Source organism: Pollicipes pollicipes, unplaced genomic scaffold, assembly GCF_011947565.3.
Source record: "Pollicipes pollicipes isolate AB1234 unplaced genomic scaffold, Ppol_2.1 Scaffold_4881;HRSCAF=5763_pilon_pilon_pilon, whole genome shotgun sequence".
NCBI lineage: Eukaryota > Metazoa > Arthropoda > Thecostraca > Pollicipedomorpha > Pollicipedidae > Pollicipes > Pollicipes pollicipes.
This window is the reverse complement of record NW_023596576.1, coordinates 34,151,243-34,172,544: the sequence shown is the minus strand read 5'-3', so window position 1 is coordinate 34,172,544 and position 21,302 is coordinate 34,151,243. Positions and strand designations below refer to the sequence as shown.

The 21,302-nt window shown below is 54.0% G+C and overlaps 1 protein-coding gene across 1 annotated transcript in view; it reads right to left on the bottom strand.

Moving 5' to 3' along the window:
- Window positions 1-20,895, bottom strand: part of LOC119100282 (afadin-like) — a gene marked incomplete at its 5' end in the record, with an annotated part of 76,781 nt that extends 55,886 nt beyond the window's left edge. The window contains 7 exon segments of the mRNA XM_037223390.1: window positions 12,030-12,156; window positions 13,244-13,387; window positions 14,179-14,318; window positions 14,945-15,101; window positions 15,574-15,683; window positions 16,048-16,214; window positions 20,759-20,895. Of these exon segments, the coding sequence (XP_037079285.1) occupies window positions 12,030-12,156; window positions 13,244-13,387; window positions 14,179-14,318; window positions 14,945-15,101; window positions 15,574-15,683; window positions 16,048-16,214; window positions 20,759-20,886 (973 nt within the window).
- Window positions 20,896-21,302: the final 407 nt, after the last annotated feature.

Here is a 21,302-nt window from a genome sequence, read left to right as displayed (position 1 = left end):
AAACGCCGTTATTGGCCGCTAGTGATCACGTCCTCATGTTCAGGAGATAGGACGGAATGTGGCGGCGGATACCGCCGGAAAGCACGTCAATATTTAGTATGCGACGTGGACAGCCATCGACTTCTCAAACTTCCCGTGGTGTTACGAATTTCTCGGCCATGAAGGAGAGTTGACAAGATTGCTGGAAAGTTGGGCATACAGAGCGAAAATGACGTTCCACGAATACGGTGGCTAGGTAGTCTAGGCGCGCTGAACAGCGGCCATTGCATGGAAAATAAGCAGAGCATATTTGCATTTCGGGTAAGGAATTAAAGCACAAGTAACACGTCCATCCTTGAATCATCCTTGAATCGCATAATGCATCGACAGCTTGCCTCAGTGTCTCGGGCTGGCGTTAATGCCGTTTGATGTCAAACGCGCCCGCACAGGCATGACATGTACACCCAACCCTACATCCAAGCGTACCCCCGTCCAGGCGTATATGCCCTCACAGGCATGTATGTCGCGCGGGCACAAGCTCAGCATTGCAGCCCAAGCATGCTTGGCAGTGACCGCATCAGGTGACACAGTCCGTCTTGGTCACCGGATTGCGCGCAGGGCAGTATCCAATACAGCGTTCTTGTCATGCCTGACGTGTCGACGCAAACAAACGAACGGCGCGCTGCCCTGGTCTGCCCCAGCCCGTCAGTGGTCAGCACCGGTCACCGCGCTGCGGCCAGCGACCGTCCCCCCCTCCCACTGCTGCTGTAAGCGCCGGCAGCGCATGGCCGGCGGGTGGGCGGGGTCGCGGGTCGGCGGGGTCGCGCCGCACGATTTGGGGTCCCAAGATACGAACAAAACCAAACCAAACCATACCAAACCAAGCCAACTCGCCCGGGTCGCGCGAGTTGGCGGGGTCGTCAGGGTCGGCGGGGTCACCCGGGTCGGCCGGGTCCAGGTGTCTGCTGCCGGAGCTGCACGGTTTGGCGAGCTCGACCTAGGCCATTAAAGATAGATCTCGCTGTTGGCAACTACAGCGTGCACAGCCCAGTTGCTCAATTGGTTGCTCCTCCCATATGGTCAGGCAGTGCAACGCAAACCATCCATGTCAAATACACAAAATCATGAAAGGCCCTGTGTTGCCGACACAGTGTAAAACACACGTCGCGACTATGCTTTTAACATCCGTATTCAGTTCAGACCACATCTGCTCCCCACTATCCGACAAAATCCATACACACGCAATATCATCCACACGCATGACAGTACAAAAGTCCCCGATCCCGTGGGCAGTAGATATGGTTCACCTGCACTCCACATCAACCATGGCTGCTTTTAAGATGACATCAGGTGATGCCGGTTCATTTTCCCCCTTCCTCTAATTCCTGCGAGTTCGTGCCTGGCGCTGATTTAAATTAGGGAGCGAAGAGAAGCCCTTACATGATCACTCCATAAAACAAAGGTCACAGAACCTCGAGCATTCGCGGACATCAATCAGGAGGGCAAAACACGCAGCGTAAGTGGGCTGCACGGCATTAGCACACTGCTGATGACATGCATTGACCGAGTCAAGCACCACTCGGAACAGCCGCGCCGTACTTCAGCGTCAGGAGCGCGGCGGTGGCCGCGATACAGACGGCCGCCGCCGGCCGCGCGCCGCCTGGAGACGGGCCGCCAGTCCGGACAGCCGGCAATGGCCGTGTCCGGGAGTCGGCGATCCGGCGCCGCGCTGTCTCCGTGCCAGCGCATTATAGACCAGGATGGACGGCATTCCGCGTAAACGACTGAGGTGAAGCCAGGCAAACAGCCCTCCGGCCCCCACGCGCCACTGCCGAGGCACGGCACGTGGCCTAACAAAAGCTGCTAAAAGCACATACAAATCGCCGGGAACATCACAGCAGTACCTGCATGTCACTTCTAGGCTACAAGTTATGTGCAGACTTATCGACCAACGATACACCAAGCGCGAGGGCGGCGAGCTCGCGCCGCTGGAAACGTTTAGCGCGCCGCCGGGCGGCGAAAGGAGACAAATGACCCAGACGTGACCGGGCTTCGTACCCAATGCAAATTTGCCGCAAGTTTGGTCAAGCTTGCGCCAGCCTCAGCAACGACCATAAACGTCTGAGTGACATGCCATTCCACCGGGAGAAACGATCGAGATCTGGCGCCACTGCCCCGTGCCGAGCCGGTTCACGACACACTCGGCCCGCCGTTCCCTGACGTCGTGTCTGTGTGTGGCTAGGTGCAACAGTTGGCGGGGCCTCATGGACGCACAACAAGTGGGCAGTCGGACGTGACAACAGGTGGGCAGTCGGAGGTGACAACAGGGGCGCGCGGCCGTCGCTCTAGCGCGACGAGCGCAGCGCCGACTCACCCGGGTCCGAGCCCACGAGGCCAGGCCAGGGAAGCACATCGGGCCACATGGAGAGGTCGAGAGTGAGGGCCCACATCCCGCCGACGGTCTACCTCAGCGAGCACAGGTTCATCAATCAGGCACCACCTCCGGCCATGCGGAGCGTAAGCATTAGCTGAAGCTCCGCATATAAACAAAGTAACAAGCCGCACACAGCCTTCTTGGAATGGCAGGTGCCGCGCAGCAAGTGCAGGTCATTCATTATTTGAAGCCAGTGCAAGCGCTCTGTGAGCCCACGCCCCAGCCGCTCATGTTTCGTAGAATGTTCGTTCTAAAGCTCCCTCCTACACTGATTCCCTCCATGTAATCCTGCTGCATCGCGACACAATCCATTCCGCCCGTAGTTCAGGTTCTGTTCTCGCCATTATTCATGGCATTACCGCGCCGACTCCGTCAGTAGTGGCTGGCAATGCATCTCGCAACTCAACATCAAGCAGAGAAGTAACTTCGTTTGTGTCCCACAAGCGGCGCTCATTACGGGACTCACCAAAGACGGGCGACATGTCAGCAACGGTTTCAAGCAACCGGGTTTTTATCCATTTCCAAAAAACCTAGGGTTTTTGTTGCACTCCTGGGGCCTTCGTTAAATAAATAAGCATCAGTCAGTGGGGGCGCGCGGGCCCGCAGTCAGTCAGTAGGGGTGCGATGGGCCCACAGTCCCGGCCAGCAGGCGGGCAGTTGTCAGTAGGAGCGCGACGGGCCCGCAGCCAGTCAGTAGGCGTTCGACGGGTCCGCAGCCCCGGTCAGCAGGCGGGCAGTTGTCAGTAGGAGCGCGACGGGCCCGCAGCCAGTCAGTAGGGATTCGACGGGTCCGCATCCCGGCCAGTAGGCGGGCAGTTGTCAGTAGGAGCGCGACGGGCCCGCAGCCAGTCAGTGGGGATTCGACGGGTCCGCATCCCGGCCAGTAGGCGGGCAGTTGTCAGTAGGAGCGCGACGGGCCCGCAGCCAGTCAGTGGGGATTCGACGGGTCCGCAGCCCGGCCAGCAGGCGGGCAGTTGTCAGTAGGAGCGCGACGGGCCCGCAGCCAGTCAGTGGGGATTCGACGGGTCCGCAGCCCGGCCAGCAGGCGGGCAGTTGTCAGTACAGTTACCCTTTCCCAGACCGAGCGGCGTTGCCGAGTGCTTCGCACGCAAACGCTTTCAGCAGCAGTTTTATGAATTTCTAGTTAGCCAGGAAAAAATGTCAGTTTTCGAAAATAATTCGCCAGATGTTCAGGCCATTCACTGCAACCATCCACCAATGTTCCCACTCTAATGAAAAGATGGCAAAAAAGAACAAGAAAAAAAAACAAAACCCAGATATGACACACCGTTGTTAGAAAAAACCTACTAACATGTAACTATTTGCATGCCTCGTCAATGACAAGTGGAGTCAAGACACCGCCGTATAATACCAGCGGTGATATTCTACAATCAAATCCACTTTAAAATGATCAAGAACCCAACATGTGTTTATGGTTTGAAACCATCACCTAGAAAGCAGAAAACTAACAGGGTTTGACTGTTATTCCTGGCAACCCCACAAGTCCGTCAAACGGCAACTGACCGCGATGTTCAGGGTGGCACGGGACGGCTGTGTTACTGACCACAATGTTCAGAGTGGCACGGGGCGGCTGTGTTACTGACCACGATGTTCAGAGCGGCACGGGACGGCTGTGTTACTGACCACGATGTTCAGAGTGGCAAGGGGCGGCTGTGTTACTGACCACGATGTTCAGGGTGGCACGGGACGGCTGTGTCACTGACCACGATGTTCAGGGGGGCACGGGGCGGCTGTGTTACTGACCACGATGTTCAGAGTGGCACGGGGCGGCTGTGTTACTGACCACGATGTTCAGGGTGGCACGGGACGGCTGTGTTACTGACCACGATGTTCAGAGTGGCACGGGACGGCTGTGTTACTGACCACGATGTTCAGAGTGGCACGGGGCGGCTGTGTTCCTGACCGCGATGTTCAGAGTGGCACGGGACGGCTGTGTTACTGACCACGATGTTCAGAGTGGTGCGTTCAGGGCTGTGTTACTGACCACGATGTTCAGGGTGGCACGGGACGGCTGTGTTACTGACCACGATGTTCAGGGTGGCACGGGGCGGCTGTGTTACTGACCACGATGTTCAGGGTGGCACGGGACGGCTGTGTTACTGACCACGATGTTCAGGGTGGCACGGGACGGCTGTGTTACTGACCACGATGTTCAGAGTGGCACGGGGCGGCTGTGTTACTGACCACGATGTTCAGGGTGGCACGGGACGGCTGTGTTACTGACCACGATGTTCAGGGTGGCACGGGGCGGCTGTGTTACTGACCACGATGTTCAGGGTGGCACGGGACGGCTGCGTTACTGACCACGATGTTCAGGGTGGCACGGGGCGGCTGTGTTACTGACCACGATGTTCAGAGTGGCACGGGGCGGCTGTGTTACTGACCACGATGTCCAGAGCGGCACGGGGCGGCTGTGTTACTGACCACGATGTTCAGAGCGGCACGGGGCGGCTGTGTTCCTGACCGCGATGTTCAGAGTGGCACGGGACGGCTGTGTTACTGACCACGATGTTCAGAGTGGCGCGTTCAGGGCTGTGTTACTGACCACGATGTTCAGGGTGGCACGGGACGGCTGTGTTACTGACCACGATGTTCAGGGTGGCACGGGGCGGCTGTGTTACTGACCACGATGTTCAGGGTGGCACGGGACGGCTGTGTTACTGACCACGATGTTCAGGGTGGCACGGGGCGGCTGTGTTACTGACCACGATGTTCAGGGTGGCACGGGACGGCTGTGTTTACTGACCACGATGTTCAGGGTGGCACGGGACGGCTGTGTTACTGACCACGATGTTCAGGGTGGCACGGGACGGCTGCGTTACTGACCACGATGTTCAGGGTGGCACGGGGCGGCTGTGTTACTGACCACGATGTTCAGAGTGGCACGGGGCGGCTGTGTTACTGACCACGATGTCCAGAGCGGCACGGAGCGGCTGTGTTACTGACCACGATGTTCAGAGCGGCACGGGGCGGCTGTGTTACTGACCACGATGTTCAGAGCGGCACGGGACGGCTGTGTTTCTGACCACGATGTTCAGAGTGGCACGGGGCGGCTGTGTTACTGACCACGATGTTCAGGGTGGCACGGGGCGGCTGTGTTACTGACCACGATGTTCAGGGTGGCACGGGACGGCTGTGTTACTGACCACGATGTTCAGAGCGGCACGGGGCGGCTGTGTTACTGACCACGATGTTCAGAGCGGCACGGGGCGGCTGTGTTACTGACCACGATGTTCAGAGTGGCACGGGACGGCTGTGTTACTGACCACGATGTTCAGAGTGGCACGGGGCGGCTGTGTTCCTGAACTGCATGGAATGATGCAGACCCTTGGGTACTTTTTGATTAAAGGAAGTGCGCCCAATCTCTTGGCAAACAAATATCTGCAGGTATTTCGATCAAGCTATTGGTGTCGGCAGCAATCAATAATATGTTTGAGGCTTGTAACAATGCTAGTTCAGTCCACAGCCCTTTTACCGAAGAAGTACACCAGTCAGCGGGCCAGAAACGACAAGTACGTGTCGTACGTAATTGCACCTCCAAAATAAACTAAAACTTTACGGAGAGTCATGCCCCCATTGCCCGCTTGCCGTTGGCTGCGCATTCGGTGGCAAGTTTCTTCACTTCAACGGCGACAAATGATATCACAGTGACAAAAAACGACACATTCCCCTTGTGACAGCAAAGACGCGACTGCGTAACATTTTCGCTCGTTATGAGCAAGACAGGTTTAGAGCTCCGTGGTCTGCAGTTCAGAATTTATATAAACACTTTTAATGTACACACCTATGCTCTTAAACATGTACTTTTCAGTAAACTCGGCCCTGAATACTATTCACAGTCAACGCGCCAAACCTGTTTGCTTAAAGAGGGATGCGTCTAGTCGGATTTTGAATTTTTTCATTGTGTGCGTAGGATTGCAGGGAATGCTGATTAACAGTGCTTGATATCATTTATTTTTACCAATTCCCTTCCACTGATCAGATATTTCAACTGCCTCAATTTTTCTCTGGAAGCACAAAGTTATCGGGTGACCCCAAAATGATTTTCACCCCTCAAGCATCGCTCATATCGCGGACGTATCGCTAGCGTCAGCGAATGGTCTTCCGATAAGGAATCTCGTCGGCACTGACAGCAAATTTCAAACGCTACGACTGCGGCCATTGTCGTGGTGTTCTGCCATGGTGCGGCCATTGTCATGGTCAAGCTTGAGCGACCCTGACCTAGTCGGCACGAAAAAGCCTGCATATCCTTGCGGGCGCGTGGCTAAGAGGCTAGAGCGGTTTAGGCCATAAGAAGGGCAGGGCCGCGAACATCACCGAAGCATTTTGAAGATGGATATTGTCAGTGCAAAATTCCATACCACCGTGGAACACTCCCTGTAAGTTAACTGGTTAGCAGTGAGTGCCAGCCCAAGCTATTACTGCTTACTGTGGAAGGTTCACAACTATCTAGAGCCGGTTACAAAAGGCGTACATAAATTTAAGTTAAAACGGAGGGACAATTTAACATGCAATTTTGATTTAAAACAATAACATTTTAAATCCACGCAAAACATGGAGCCATGCAAGAGAGCCGTGATGCCACTCAGCGACATTCATAGGATGATGTAATTTCGCCCAACAACAACCAATTACAATAAAAGATATACCGATTTCAAGAGACTTCACATGGGATTCACAGAATGCTGTAAGTAAATCAATGTAATAAAATAATGTAAGTTCGCCTGACGGAGGTACAATCAGAGATATATTCATTTCAAAAGACTGCATATGTTACATATAGACGGAATAAAGCAGTGTGCAGGAATCCCGTTGCATGTTGGAAGCTTATAGTAAAGTCTGATCATCATTCGCTATCCATGGTAGCCAACAGTTGATTTAGAAGAAGTTCATACACTGGATTAAGGCCAAAAATAGATGGTTGTTATTTAAAATAGCATGGAATGCACAGTCAACTTCACACAGTGGAACACTTCAGCCTATAATGTGGCGTAAACAACGTGGTGCTAAGAGGTGCTGAAGCTTGACGCTTGGAGCGTAACTTTTGCAGTATTGTTTCGTCGCAGTTGCACATGCTTATTCACCCGCAAAACTGAACGCAAAACCAAACATAAGTTAGCTTGAGCACTTCATTAGTTCTAACATGTCAAAAATCATCGACATGCTGTTAGCATATGCCAGATCACGTTTGTACAGTACTCAAACAATTTTGACAAAGCAATCATACCCATTTGACATTACCGGCGCGTATGTAGCATAAATGTAATGCAACCGCATCTGGTTATTCACTGTTAGGTGCACCCGTTGTGACCACCTCTACTTAACCTGAAAAAAAATGACTAGACGTTTGTCAATTTGCAAAGGAGAGTTCCAATTGTAAGCCTAATATTATATTTTATAATATGTATCACATCATATCATAATTATGCTCTGTAAGCATAAGGCTCCTTGCCAATACACTTAACAGCTAATATAACCAATTATAAGCCATCTAATCGGCTGAAATAGAGGGAATTTCGAGAGTGTCGCTGCACAAGGAATCGAACAGAAAATCGCACCTATGCTCCATTCAAATGTTCGACGTATGCCGATTAGCGATACAAGATGTCACAACCATGAAGTGAAGCCAGCCCCCAATGTCATTGCATGAGTGGGCGGCATCATACCAGCAGTCTTCCGACGCATTTAACGATTGCGGTCTAAAGAACACAATCTTGCGGGATCCGGGCGGCATTGGAAGACGTCCATGACGCTCCGCTCAATGTGCATGTGTGACATGGGGGGGAGGGGGGGGGGGGAACAGGCGGGCCACTGCTATGCAACAATGCGCAGAGGTGTGGGCAGATCTGGGAGTGGTCAGCGACGTGTACGTGGAGGGGGGGGGGGGGGGGTGAGGGCAGACCACCCTGTCTCAGTCGGTGGTGACATTGATGACCTTTTGAAGGCTGATATGCTTTAGGAAAACATTACTCCTCATCATACTTCAGTATCGTGCACATGAAATGGTTTACCAAATGCCGAACTTTACTCCCGACAATAATGAAGCAAACAACACTGCTTTCAATGTGGACGAACTTCAGTAGTCATTTACGTTGTATGGAAACACCTTGGTGGGCCCAGATGAGATTCATTATGCAGTCTTCAAACAGACGAATGGGAATCAATAAGAGCAAGTTCTGGACACGTTCAATTACATTTGGCGTTCGGAAAGTTTCCCCGTGTAAACACTCCATCGTAATTCCAACTTCGAAACCTAGGCAGCCGGAAGACAAACCTGAATTATATAGACCGATTCAGTTGACATTGCTCAGCACATTAATGAAAGGATGGCATTCAAAAGGTTTTCGTGGTACAATATAGCAAAATAGTACGATATAATATTATCATCTGCATCTCTGATCATCTTATTCGACTATACTGAGGTCAGAGGAGTTCTTCCCATCATAAATACGCCCTAGCGGTCATGTCAGGTCGGGTCAAGTCAACACAGGTCTTTCTTGATTTCAAAAGCGCATATAACCTGACATCGAAGGTGGCGCTCTCAGCGAAGATGCAGCGATTTGGCTTCAAATGATACCTTATGAATTCCCAAGTATCGTATCTAGACGGTAGAGCCTTTCAAGTGACACACGGTGGGCTCTTAACCCCTTTGCACCTTTGACACCTCTTTGCCACCAGAAGGAACAATACAATAGAGTGGTGCAAAGTGCAGCGATATTCCCTATTCAGTTCAATGTCACTATAAATGACACTTTCAGTGTCATTTGTGTCATAAATGACACTTTCAGTGTCATTTATATCATGCTCCTGAATATATACTAGGCGCTGTATGCCGATGATTGCTCGATGTGGGTACTAGAGACCAGGATCATACCATTAATCGAGGAAATACTGATGGCACCGGGTCGTGTCTGTGGCTGGGCAGACGAATAAGGGTTTATATCCTCGCCTCCGAAGTGCAAAGCCATTCTCTTTCGACGGTTTGTGAAAGAGCGAGAAATAATTAAAATACCCGAGGTTAACAGTCATAACCAACCAGGCTTTCTGTGAACATGCTACGTTTCTGAGGAGCTGGGTCACATTGGATTTCAGACTCAAGCTGAAAAAAAAACATGTCGAATGCACCAATGCGAGGCTTTAAAGCAAATGCCAATCCTAAAGTATCCAGCAGGTCGGGGATGTGGCGCAGATTCCTTCCCTTCGACTGTGACAACATGATTTAACAATACGATACTGCATGATGACACGAAGCTACGACAACCATCTGTGCCAGAGACTGAGCACCGAAACTTCCGCTATACATCAAGTGGAAAGGGATTGCATGAAAAGAATCTACGGGTTTCCTTTGGATGCAAGGACGACGAATATATGCAACGAACTTAACTTCGATTTCCAACATGACGTGGCGGCTAAGGAAAGTTCTAAATCACCTTGGAAGCAACGTAAATGTGAAATAAAATGAGCACAAGATACTCTGAATGCATTCTAAATGCAAAATGGTTTCCGCGGACTAAGAACGAATACCACTGACTTTAAATACATATTTACGGACGCTTAAAAACAGCTGAGTGGGTGGGCTGTGCTTATATGCACGGAGAGAGAAGCATTCGATGTAAAGGTATGATGATTTATGAGGCCGGGTCCATCTCGTAGACGCTGGATTACGCGGAAAGCAACAGGATCCTGGAATGTGTGGCATGCACGGATTCTCTATCCATGGTTACCGCGCTGAAAAATATACATCGAACCACTCAGTGCTGATGGATATTTGAGGCCTCACATCGTCTACCAGAAATGGGATTCAGGATAATAATCGTCTGTATTTCATGCAAATGCGGCACAACTGGAAATGAAACAGCGGATGTGCAGGCACTAGCCACTGTCCTGGCATATCAAATGCGTAAAAGCCAAATGGGGTACAGGGGGCATTTAACGACCTTGCATTCCACCATCCGTATTTTGTCGGCAAAACTCGGCGCGGATAGAGGCCACATCATGCACTGAAACCAGCTAAGGAAAACGTAGGGAAATGGGACTCATTCATGGGGACCAATCGACCTCAAGAAATCGTCCTTCGCCGTCTACAGCCAGGACACACCACCTATACCTATTCGAACATTATGGAGAGAGATCCAAGCCTTGCATAAGATATCTGCATATGTACGTATAGGTGCGTGCGTTGGTGGAATGTCGTGCTGGCGCGTCAGCGACAACACACTGTCGAAGTCCGCCATGAATATGGAGCAGCACCTCAGTGTAAAGTCCTTCATTGGCTGTGACTATTGTGATCATGTTGATGAAGTATTGGATTTTTTGCATGCCTCTCAGCTTTTGAAGGAACTGACGTGCTTGTAGATCATACCTTGCACGCATATTTGTTAAACCTGCAGCTGGCTTAAAAGTACGACCTCCGATATGTTTAGACGCCTATATGTGAGTTGGCTCACCTACGTAATATTACTCCTGTTTGTGCCCTTAGTCGTTATGTATTTGTGCCGTTACTTATCACATATCAGTTACTCAAGGCCTGATGTACTGCAAAAAAGGCAATACATTTTGTCTTTTGATACCTCGTAAGTGTACACGTATTGTGGTACGTAAGCACAGGTTCGTGCCAGTGTGTCTGTGTGCGTGCGAGCCCGTAGCGCGGGAGTGTTTTCTTTAATGTTTTGGTTAAAACTTCAATTCGCTTCATAGATTAGCGTGAGCAGAAACCTTCGCAGTTGCGACCCAACAGAGGACGACAGAACGTATCAACCTATCGAGGGAAAACTGTAATCATTGATGCGAAATAAACGGCCCTGTAGTGATCGTTACCTAAATGCGACATAGGAGACCACCGATCGTAATGACATGTCTACAGAATGCGCCTACCTTAATTCCCCTCACGGCGATGTATGTGCTATTGCAATACCTGCGTGGACAATCAAGCGTGTCTGACAGGTGATTCACATTGTATCTTGTGACGTTACTTTGCCCTTGAAACTGAGAGCTACCATGTTCAAGCTGTTTCAGGGCAGGGCGGGCGAGACGATCAAAAGGGCTGTCTATTCAAGGGATTCATTTTCTTCTTATTGAAAATTACACTGGTTTCTAAAAGAGTAGCTCGAGAGTTCATCAAGTATCATTACATTCCTCATGCTAGAATCCCGTGGCTAAATCTCTCCTTTGCATTTACTTTGCTTACTTTCCGAAGACAACTAACACGAAAGCTAGCAGATCAAGACTGCTACGAAAATGGCGCGACGAAGACAACTAAAGCGGACGCTTGTGCTCAGGACGCAACGCGTCCCACTCCAAGACAAGAAAAAGCTATCTCTTCGGACGCGCGGAGCTAACACACCGCGCCCTGACCGTCACTGTGTGTGTGTGGGAGGGGGGGGGGGGGGGGGGGGGGGGGGGTGGGGGGGGGGGGGGGGGGGGGGGGGGTGGGGGGGGGGAGGTTCCGGAATGGTCTCACGCAGTTGGCAACGTGCGGCAGGCTGAAGAACGGCTGTGAGTGATGGGCCGCACATGGAGTGGCGGACAGCGTGCTGCGGACCGAGCAGCGGGCTCCAGCGAGAGGGAGCGGACGCCGGCCGTGCCCTCGCCTCACCTCTCATCGGCGGGTGGTTCATCAGGATAGCCAGCGGGCACTCGTCGTCGTCCAGCACGTACTCCTTGAAGGGACCGGTCGGCCTGCGGTACTCGGCCGTCTCCGGCTGCGGCTCCTGGGTCACCACCTGGGCCCGCACAACAGGCCAGCGGTCAGCCACGCTACAAAACTCTCGGGCGGCGCAGCCGCGAGCGGCGACACTGCAGAACGCGAAGATGACCGTCCACGTTGCAACTCTTCGAGTGACACAAGACGCATGCAGCAGGGCTGCAGATGAAGCGGGACAGCATGAATGTCAGGTAGCAGTAAGTCCAAACCCGCCTTGGGCACCAAACCAGGGTTCTGCTTTGGTGGATGGAATAGCAATAACAAAGAGGACAACCACTGGCACTGCAACTGCTGGGCGGTTGCAAGTGCCCCTGCCCCGCGCAGACTTGAACGCCAGAACCACATAGGTTCCAGTACAGCGCTTCACTGGCCAATACTACTACAGTCCCTCCATTGCCGCGCCGCAGTGTCAGACGGGTGAGTCAGGCGGGTGGGTCGACAGCGGGTATGTACAGGTGACTGGGAACGAGGCGCGGCCAGAACACCTCAGACGCCACGCCCGTGACCGTACCAGACGACCGCCAGAACCCAGACACCCACGGGGACGATCCAGGGACGCAGCGCCGGAAATGAATCACGCCAAACAAATGGCGAGAAGGAAACAAAAAGCCACGCCCGAGATTAAACGCCCACGGAAGGCCTGTAACACAACACAGCAGCCAGTAAATTACAGAAAAAGACTACGACGCCGATTTAAGCCGACACTGTTATAATGGGAATGACAACTATTCAAAACAAAGGACACACACACATACACACACGCACGCACGCACGCACGCACGCACGCACGCACGCACGCACGCACGCACACACACGTGCGCGCACACTCGCGCGCACGCACACACGCACGCACGCATACACGCACGCACGCACAGCCTATCCGGGCAGTAGAGCCGCTCTTGGGCAGCAGGTAACACTGAATGCACGCGCAGATCCAACAACAACACAACAACAACAGCGGTAACCGCCGCGCAGCCAGTGTGATGAGCCGGCAGCATGGCAGCAGAGCAGCGTCAGTCCGAGGCAAGCGCCGGCGGCAGCGGCAGGGCACACTTCGCCGAGCGTCCGGGCCCGGTAGCGGCCAACGGACGACAGCAGGAACCCACCTGCACCAGGGCGTACTGGGCCGGATCTTCGCCATGCTTGCCATACTTCTCGAGCATCTCGGCCACGACGGCGGCGGCCGCGTCCGTGACGGAGAGCAGCAGCGTCTTGTACGGGACCTCACTGCACAGGCTCTCGCCGTATATCTGGCGGCGCAACGGCGCACGGGTCAACCCAGCACAGTGCTCGCCTCCTGAAACCGGGGCCTGACACGGCGACAACTGCTGCCGTGACACCGGACGCAGCGTCACATGGCGTAACCAGACACGACGCAGCGACGGCCACCGTAGCGACAACTGACACCGTGACACCGAACGCGGCGTCACATGGCGTAACCAGACACGACGCAGCGACAGCCGCCGTAGCGACAACTGACACCGTGACACCGGACGCAACGTCGCATGATATAACGAGACCCGATGCAGCGACGGCCGCCGCAGCGACAACTGACACCGTGACACCGGACGCGGCGTCACATGGCACAACGACACCCGACGCAACGACGGCCGACGTAGCGACAACGCACGTGTGCATGCGTCCGCTGCTGCATGTGTCCGCGATATTTGACGCGGCGACACCTGACACCACACAGCCACAACAGACGCAAGACCACGACACCTGACGCTGTGGCAACTACGCAGACACCTGACACAGCGACACCAGGCGCAGTACTACTCGATGGAAAGACACCCGGTGATGATTTCGGTTTCACGGCACGCCGACTGCGTTAATCATGTGACACCCATGAGAGACACCTGACACGACAACACCAGACACAGGGACGTCACGGACCGCAATCTGCGGACCAACACGACGTATCGCCGCCAGCTCGAGCCCCTGCATCCCTCTGTGCCCCTGCCGGACCCCGCTCTCGGGCCACCTTGAGACATACGCCGGTCGGCGCTCCGTCTGCCGCGGTTCGGCGCCGGCCTCCCACCTTCAACGTGCCGCCCGTGTCGGGTCCGCCGTCGCGGCTACGGAACTGGTGCAGCTTCTTCTCCAGCTTCTGCTGGCGGCGGCGTCGCATCACCGCCTCCGGGTTGCTGATGGAGCGCGTGAAGCTCGTCTCCGGCAGCTCTGGCCAGCCGGACACTCGGTCAGGTGCGGCGCCGAGGGGAGCAGGCCCCTGCACCTCGGCGGGGACGGCCGCCGGGGCGCGGCGCTGAACGGTGCGGCGCGGGCGGCCCAGTACAGCCTGCGGCTCGCCGCCGGCGCTGGTGAGCGGCCGGTGGGAGCCAGGGGCAGCGCGCCGCGCAATCCGTGCCAACCATACAATGACATGCAACAGCGTGTCCATTTGCGCCGCTGTATACATATACACATACAAACTTATATACATACATATATGTATATATATATATATATATATATATATATATATATATATATATACATCTCGGTCTCGGTCTCGGTCTCGGTCTCGGTCTCGGTCTCGGTCTCGGTCTCTCTCTCTCTCTCTCTCTCTCTCTCTCTCTCTCTCTCTCTCTCTCTCTCTCTCTCTCTCTCTCTCTCTCTCTCTCTCTCTCTCTTTTCACTCATTCGCTTGAAATGGTCGTTTCTTTCCCAACCTAGCTGACCTGCCACATCGAAACCAATGGTGAAATGCACAGGAACATATCTAAGCAAAGCCAAACAGTTCCATCAGCCGCTCTTTTAAAAGGGATGTGTAGCTGTCAGTAATGACTGATCCCTTCCACCCTCACCGGAGTAGAGTTTCTCCGCCACACTCGGGTCGTTTTCGTTGTTGCTCTGCATTCTCCGCAATTTGTCCTGCTTCTTGAGTAGTTTCTTCTCGCGTCTGCTAAGTTTCCTTTTAAAGTTGTCATCTCCCGGCGCAGCATCTTTCGCAGGTTTCAGCGACTGTGGCGACAGCGGATGGCAAATACGTTACACTAAACGTGTGTGAAAATCCGGGCATGTTCCTGTGTAGGTAAACGTTCAAACTTTCGTGTCAAATACTGCAGTTGGATCTTGGGTGAAGCAGGACAACTAATATCCGGTTGCGGGACAGCTAAAGAGGCACCTCAGCGTTGTCATTTAGCTTTATCTCACCGGCGTCAGGCCTCCCTAACACGCCGTCGTGGAACAATTTCAAAGCAAACATCCGTACTTGCTTAAATGCGCCGAGCGCCGAGCATTCGAACTTTCTTGCAAGTTGTTCATCCCGCCATAATTTGTTTCCAACTGCGATTAACTTTCAGAATAGCATGGTACCACCACAATATTTCACCACCTTCTGTACAAGCATGCCACAGGTTGGTCTAGACAAAGGGACCACTGTAGGGTCGTACCCCGTCAAGCACAGCGTGTCCATACCGCAATGCGGTCTCACCCAAGGTTTTTCGTCCAGGTTTCTGAGGAGGAAGCGTCCCTCACGGTCGTCCTTGTTCCAGTTCAGCTGCACGTAAAGGGGCCTCTCGTCCATTGCCAGCTCACGCTCCTCTGGAACAAACATGTTGGCCACGTTGTCTCCACATATGCGTTCAGGAGCTGCACGCTACAGTAGGGGCCAGGTGAGCAAAACAGTCAGCGCGATAAAACGACGGTGGCACGTTACACTGCGTGGAGCGTGGTGTAATCTGTCTTTACCAGGCCACATCCTTTGACCAACGCCGTCCGTTAGAGGCTGACAACTCCCTCTCAAACAGGAGGTACCGAGGTTCACCGCAGTCGCCAGGAGCCCTAAACCCATTCACTTCTCATCAGCAATGACCTTCCCGAGGTCAGCCGGCGCCGAGCCGCGCGAGCCGACCCCAAACCAGCGCCCCGACCGCCGGCGGGGCGGCGCCCGACCGTCACCACCCACCGCCACTCTCGTGGATCTCGTAGACGGCGAACCGAGGCGTGGAGAGCATGCGCATGTCCGGACGAAACTTCTCGGCCAGCGCCACGATGACGTCGCTGGCCGTGGCCGTCGACGACACGCGGATGCACTTGGTGCACACCTTCTGGCCCGAGTCCTGGTAGTAAAACCTGCGGCGGCGGCGTCCGGTCAGCCGATCGCTGGCGCCCCATCTGTGCGCGGCACTGTCACAGGTCAGATCCCACGGGCCGCTGGCGCCCCATCTGTGCACGGCACTGTCACAGGTCAGATCACACCGGCCGCTGGCGCCCCATCTGTGCACGGCACTGTCACAGGTCAGATCACACCGGCCGCTGGCGCCCCATCTGTGCACGACACTGTCACAGGTCAGATCACACCGGCCGCTGGCGCCCCATCTGTGCACGGCACCGTCACAGGTCAGATCCCACGGGCCGCTGGCGCCCCATCTGTGCACGGCACTGTCACAGGTCAGATCACACCGGCCGCTGGCGCCCCATCTGTGCACGGCACTGTCACAGGTCAGATCACACCGGCCGCTGGCACCCCATCTGTGCATGGCACTGTCAAAGGTATGATCCCACCGGCCGCTGGATGCGACACGCAGTGCCGCGCCATTCGTGCACGGCACTGTCACAGGTCAGATCCCACCGGCCGCTGGCACCCCATCTGTGCACGGCACTGTCAAAGGTCAGATCCCACCGGCCGCTGGACGCGACACACAGTGTCGCGCCATTTTGTGTTGTGGCACTGTCACAAGTCAGATCCCGCTCACCGCTGGCGCCCCGCTGGACGCGACACACGCCGGCGCGCCATCTGTGCGCGGCACTGTCACAGTCAGATCCATCCACCGCTGGCGCGACAAGCGCTGGGGCCGCCCCATCTGTGCACGGCACTGTCCCACAGGTCAGATCCCACCCACCGCTGGCGCGACACGCGCTGGCGCCCCATCTGTGCACGGAACTGTCACAGGTCGGATTCCGCCGGCTCAGAACAATGGGGGAGCCTAGACGCGTAGCCACGACGGCTTGTCATTGCCGTGACGGGAGAGTACCCAGTGGCAAACCGTACGGCAGACGACTAACGGCACGCACAGGTCTGCCAAGTTGACGGCTGTAGCTGCCTCTCGCTTGAACACGGACCCCGCCCGCCATAGTAACATGCGTGGGTTTACTTAATACATTACGAGAGGGCAGTGGCTTGATATAGGTACCGAGCCATATTATAACTACTAAAAGTTACGACCACCAGTGAGCCGGGACGAGCCCTGACAGATTGTGCCTCGGATCCGTATCCATCTAGCGAAGTCGGGTTCTACTTCCAAACCCGACATGAAACATAAAACGATACTGTGAATACGGCGACGGTCGGAAATGCCTGAGACAGTGACGGGGTACCAACATTGTCGGTAGGGCTTTACAACGCCCTTAGCAGCTAAGGCCGTATGGCGCCACCCGCCTCTCACCCTGCCGGGGACGACGAGTACCGCGGACCCCGTACCTCTGGCTTCGCAGGCGCGCAGCTAAACACGCGCTCAGGTGACTGGATGAATACAACGCCGCTCAGGTGGGCAGGGGGTGGGGGTGGGGGTGGGGGGGGGGGAGGAAGGGCATGTCATCCCTGATATTTCAAAAATAAAAGAGCTGAATACACTATATTTTGAGGAAATGTAGGCATGTCTGTTAACTCACGTTTGTCCAATTTGGAGGTTGTTAGGTCATGACCCTCCGGGCGACTAGTGTCAAGCAAGATTAAACTCCAGATCAGTGTCCGAAGTTCTTCCAGACCTCACTATGCAACCACGTTTAACCTGAATACCTCTACTAGGAAACAGGTCACTGATGTTCACTTCAGGTCAGCTACCTTATTTGACCTTCAGAAGGTAACGGGAACCAAAAACCTGAAATTGGTTTTATTTTTCACATTAGATAAGCGTCGATTACGCCATGTGGTATGTCCCAGTAGCAATACCTTGACTGGGCCATTCTAGGTCACTGACCTCTTCTGATCTTTATGACATTCAAAAAACAACTTTGTTAACCTACCTGTGTTAAATAACTTCGAGATGAACGTCAAATACTACCCCACAAAGCAAAGTTTCCGATAAGACAGCAACTTGGTTCTGAATTACGTAAGTTGTTCAGCGCATTTGCAAGGAGCATTATTCACATAGATAAGACAGTAGTAATAGCCTTATTCCTCGAAGAAAAACCAGAGGCATGGAAATAAAGAAAGGCTCATATTTCGGGCAGCATGCCTTTATCGAAATAATAGCAAAGACTGCTGCTATGGTTTTGATAAGGCATGTTGCGGAAAAATAACCCCATCTATATTTCCATTTTCCCTGGTTTTCTCTGAGGAATAAGGCTTTTATTACTGTCTCAACTTGGTTTGACTTCAACTTGATCTTCATACTTGACCCAAAGCTGATGCAATTAGTAGAAATCCTGAATTCGATTGTCCAGCTGTCAAGAGATCGTCTCAAGATGTACGGGTTTCATCTAGCACCTGCTCTTGCATCAGATTAAATGATGTTTCCAGGGATTGCCTTCGCTGACAGCCATGAACTAACTTTGATTGCTATAAGTCAGCGACCTACAAAGGCAAATCTATTGGTTTAGTAAAATGAATCAACTATTCAATTCGCTGCAGGTAAGAAAAGCTCGGTGCGGCTAAGCTGCGCAGTTCGAATTTATTTTGGAAAGCCTTCGGAGGGTCAAACTGCCCCCCACCCGAGTCCGTGTTAAGCAATGCACTACCGACATCCCCATGACGGCGTGCCCTGTGGGGGATGGCAAGGAAGGTGACATGTTTTTTCATGTTTCTTTGCATGAAACGCGACAGGGCTATCGCTCATCTGCATGTTTCCATTAAACGCCGCAGGGCCGATTTGGGCTGCTGCCCCGCGGCTCTCCGCTCTCGCCAGCCTTGCCTTAAGAGACAGGCCAAACCACGTTTAGACAAAAAATCCTGTTTAGACACAACAGCCGTGCTCACAAAGCTTGAAAGCTTTGTGACAATGCAACAATGCAAGGTTCAGGAAATTACAGTTCCAAAGGGACAGCTTACGTCGTTCCCTTTCACACCACTTCATGTTTATGTGCTTGTCACGTGATAAGAAAGATGCAGGAGAAAGATAACACAAGCAGAAATGAAATTTCTTACGTTGCCGGTGACCCAATCCCGAGTCATGGAGCTGCCAGCAATATCTTCTGACATATTACGTTCCAATTTTCAAACATTGCCGGCTTGCGGTGAAATATTGCATTCCTTACGTGACTGGGACATATTTGCGGGCAGTCATTTCGTGCACCGCACAAAGCCAGTCGCCAAGAGCCACTTAACCGTCGGGGTCAGCAGCAGGTTCTCTCTCCACATCTCGACTACGAACGTGCTAATACTAACGTTTTTGGCCTCACATTTTACGGACCATAACATGTCTGCCAAGGCGGGACCACATGACCCGCCCAAATTGGTGTGATTTTGATCGCGAAATGCTTTTTGTACTTCCATCCCGAAAACAGACAAGTCAAAGACCAAAACCACCATGAAATAACTTTTTTGCATCAACGCAAACTTACCTGTCACGGTTGTCTCGCTGAAGCACCAATATAATATCGAAATAGTACAGCGGACTTAAACAGGAAGTGAAAAACCTTGTGAAAAAACAGCATTAGAGCGGACTGTTACGTTTGACGGTCCACCAACGTTGAGTCACAGTGTATGTACCAGATACTTCTTAGTTGTGGAGTAGAATAGAGCTACGCGTGATGACGAAGAGACGCAGTGCGTGCGTGCGTGCGTGCGTGGTGCGTGCGTGCGTGCGGCGTGCGTGCGTGCGCGCGGCGCGCGCGCGCGTGCGCGTGCGCGTGCGCGTGCGCGTGCGCGTGCGCGTGCGCGTGCGCGTGCGCGTGCGCGTGCGCGTGCGCGTGCGCGTGCGCGTGCGCGTGCGCGTGGCGTGCGCGTGCGCGTGCGCGTGCGCGTGCGCGTGCGCGTGCGCGTGCGCGTGCGGTGCGTGTGCGTGTGCGTGTGCGTGTGCGTGTGCGTGTGCGTGTGCGTGTGCGTGGGTGTGCGTGGGGTGTGTTGTGTGTGTGTGTGTGTGGGTGTGTGTGTGTGTGTGTGTGTGTGTGTGTGTGTGTGTGTGTGTTTGTCCTCATCTACATGGACCCTGCAACACCGCACATCTTAATTTTAAATATCACGGTAATTGGGGACACGCTACCCCCCCTCCCCCCTTGGGCCCGGGCGCCATCACGACACGCTTTCCTGTGTCCGCAGGTCAAGGGAACCCACTTCGATCGCTCAGACCTGGTAACGCCTGCATGCACCAGCTGCCACGGTCAGCGCGTGCAGCGCCGGTGTCGGAGCACCGCAATCCTGCGGAGGGCGGCGGCGCATACCCGGGCGGCCGTGGGAGCGCTGCGGCTGCCGTTCTCAGCGGCGGCCGGGCCGCACAGCGTGACCACGTGCCGGCCGCAGACAGCGGTCCGGCGGGCACGGCGGCTCCGGCGGCGGCCGTCGCAGCCACCCGGCTGGTGGCTCAGGGCTGGCCCAGCGGCAGCGCTCAACACAACGGGCCGCCGGTCGGGACGGCGGGGTAAAGATAGAGCTGGGCGGCTGCGACGGCGATGCGATTCAGGCGGGCACGGCAAGGAAGGGCAGGTCGACGGTGTCGTGAGGTGGTGCGGTACGGTACCTCATCACTCCATGGAACTCGAGCTGCTCGTTGGGCTCGGACAGCTCGAACAGATCCAGCCGGTTGGCGTTCCACTGGGCGATCACGTTGCTCAGATGGTCGCGCTGCCGGCCCAGGTCCGGCTCCATGGCCGACTCCTGGAACAGGCGCGGCGTGCTGTGTCACAGCCGAAGTGGAGCCGACCCTGTGACACCTACCGTGGTCAGCCTGGTGTCCATAGCCTACCGCAGCCACCACCGACATTCGACACCGACCCGCGACACCGGGTCACGCAGGATGCCCACTGGAGCTCGCAGACATTTCAGCTGGGAGACGCGGGGCGGGGAAATGACACATTGACAAGAATGCTGATATAGTGTCGACGGGCGTGGCACTCATTTATCATTACATTTCAGAACTGGGGCAAACAGTCTGCTATGTGGTTCTTTTCTTGCACATGCGTAAGACTTAAAACGCTTGAGGCATCTTGATAATTTTTCCATGGTAGGTTATTTAAGAAACACGCAATGGACGGTGCTGAACACACTTAACGAGGCCCTTTTAT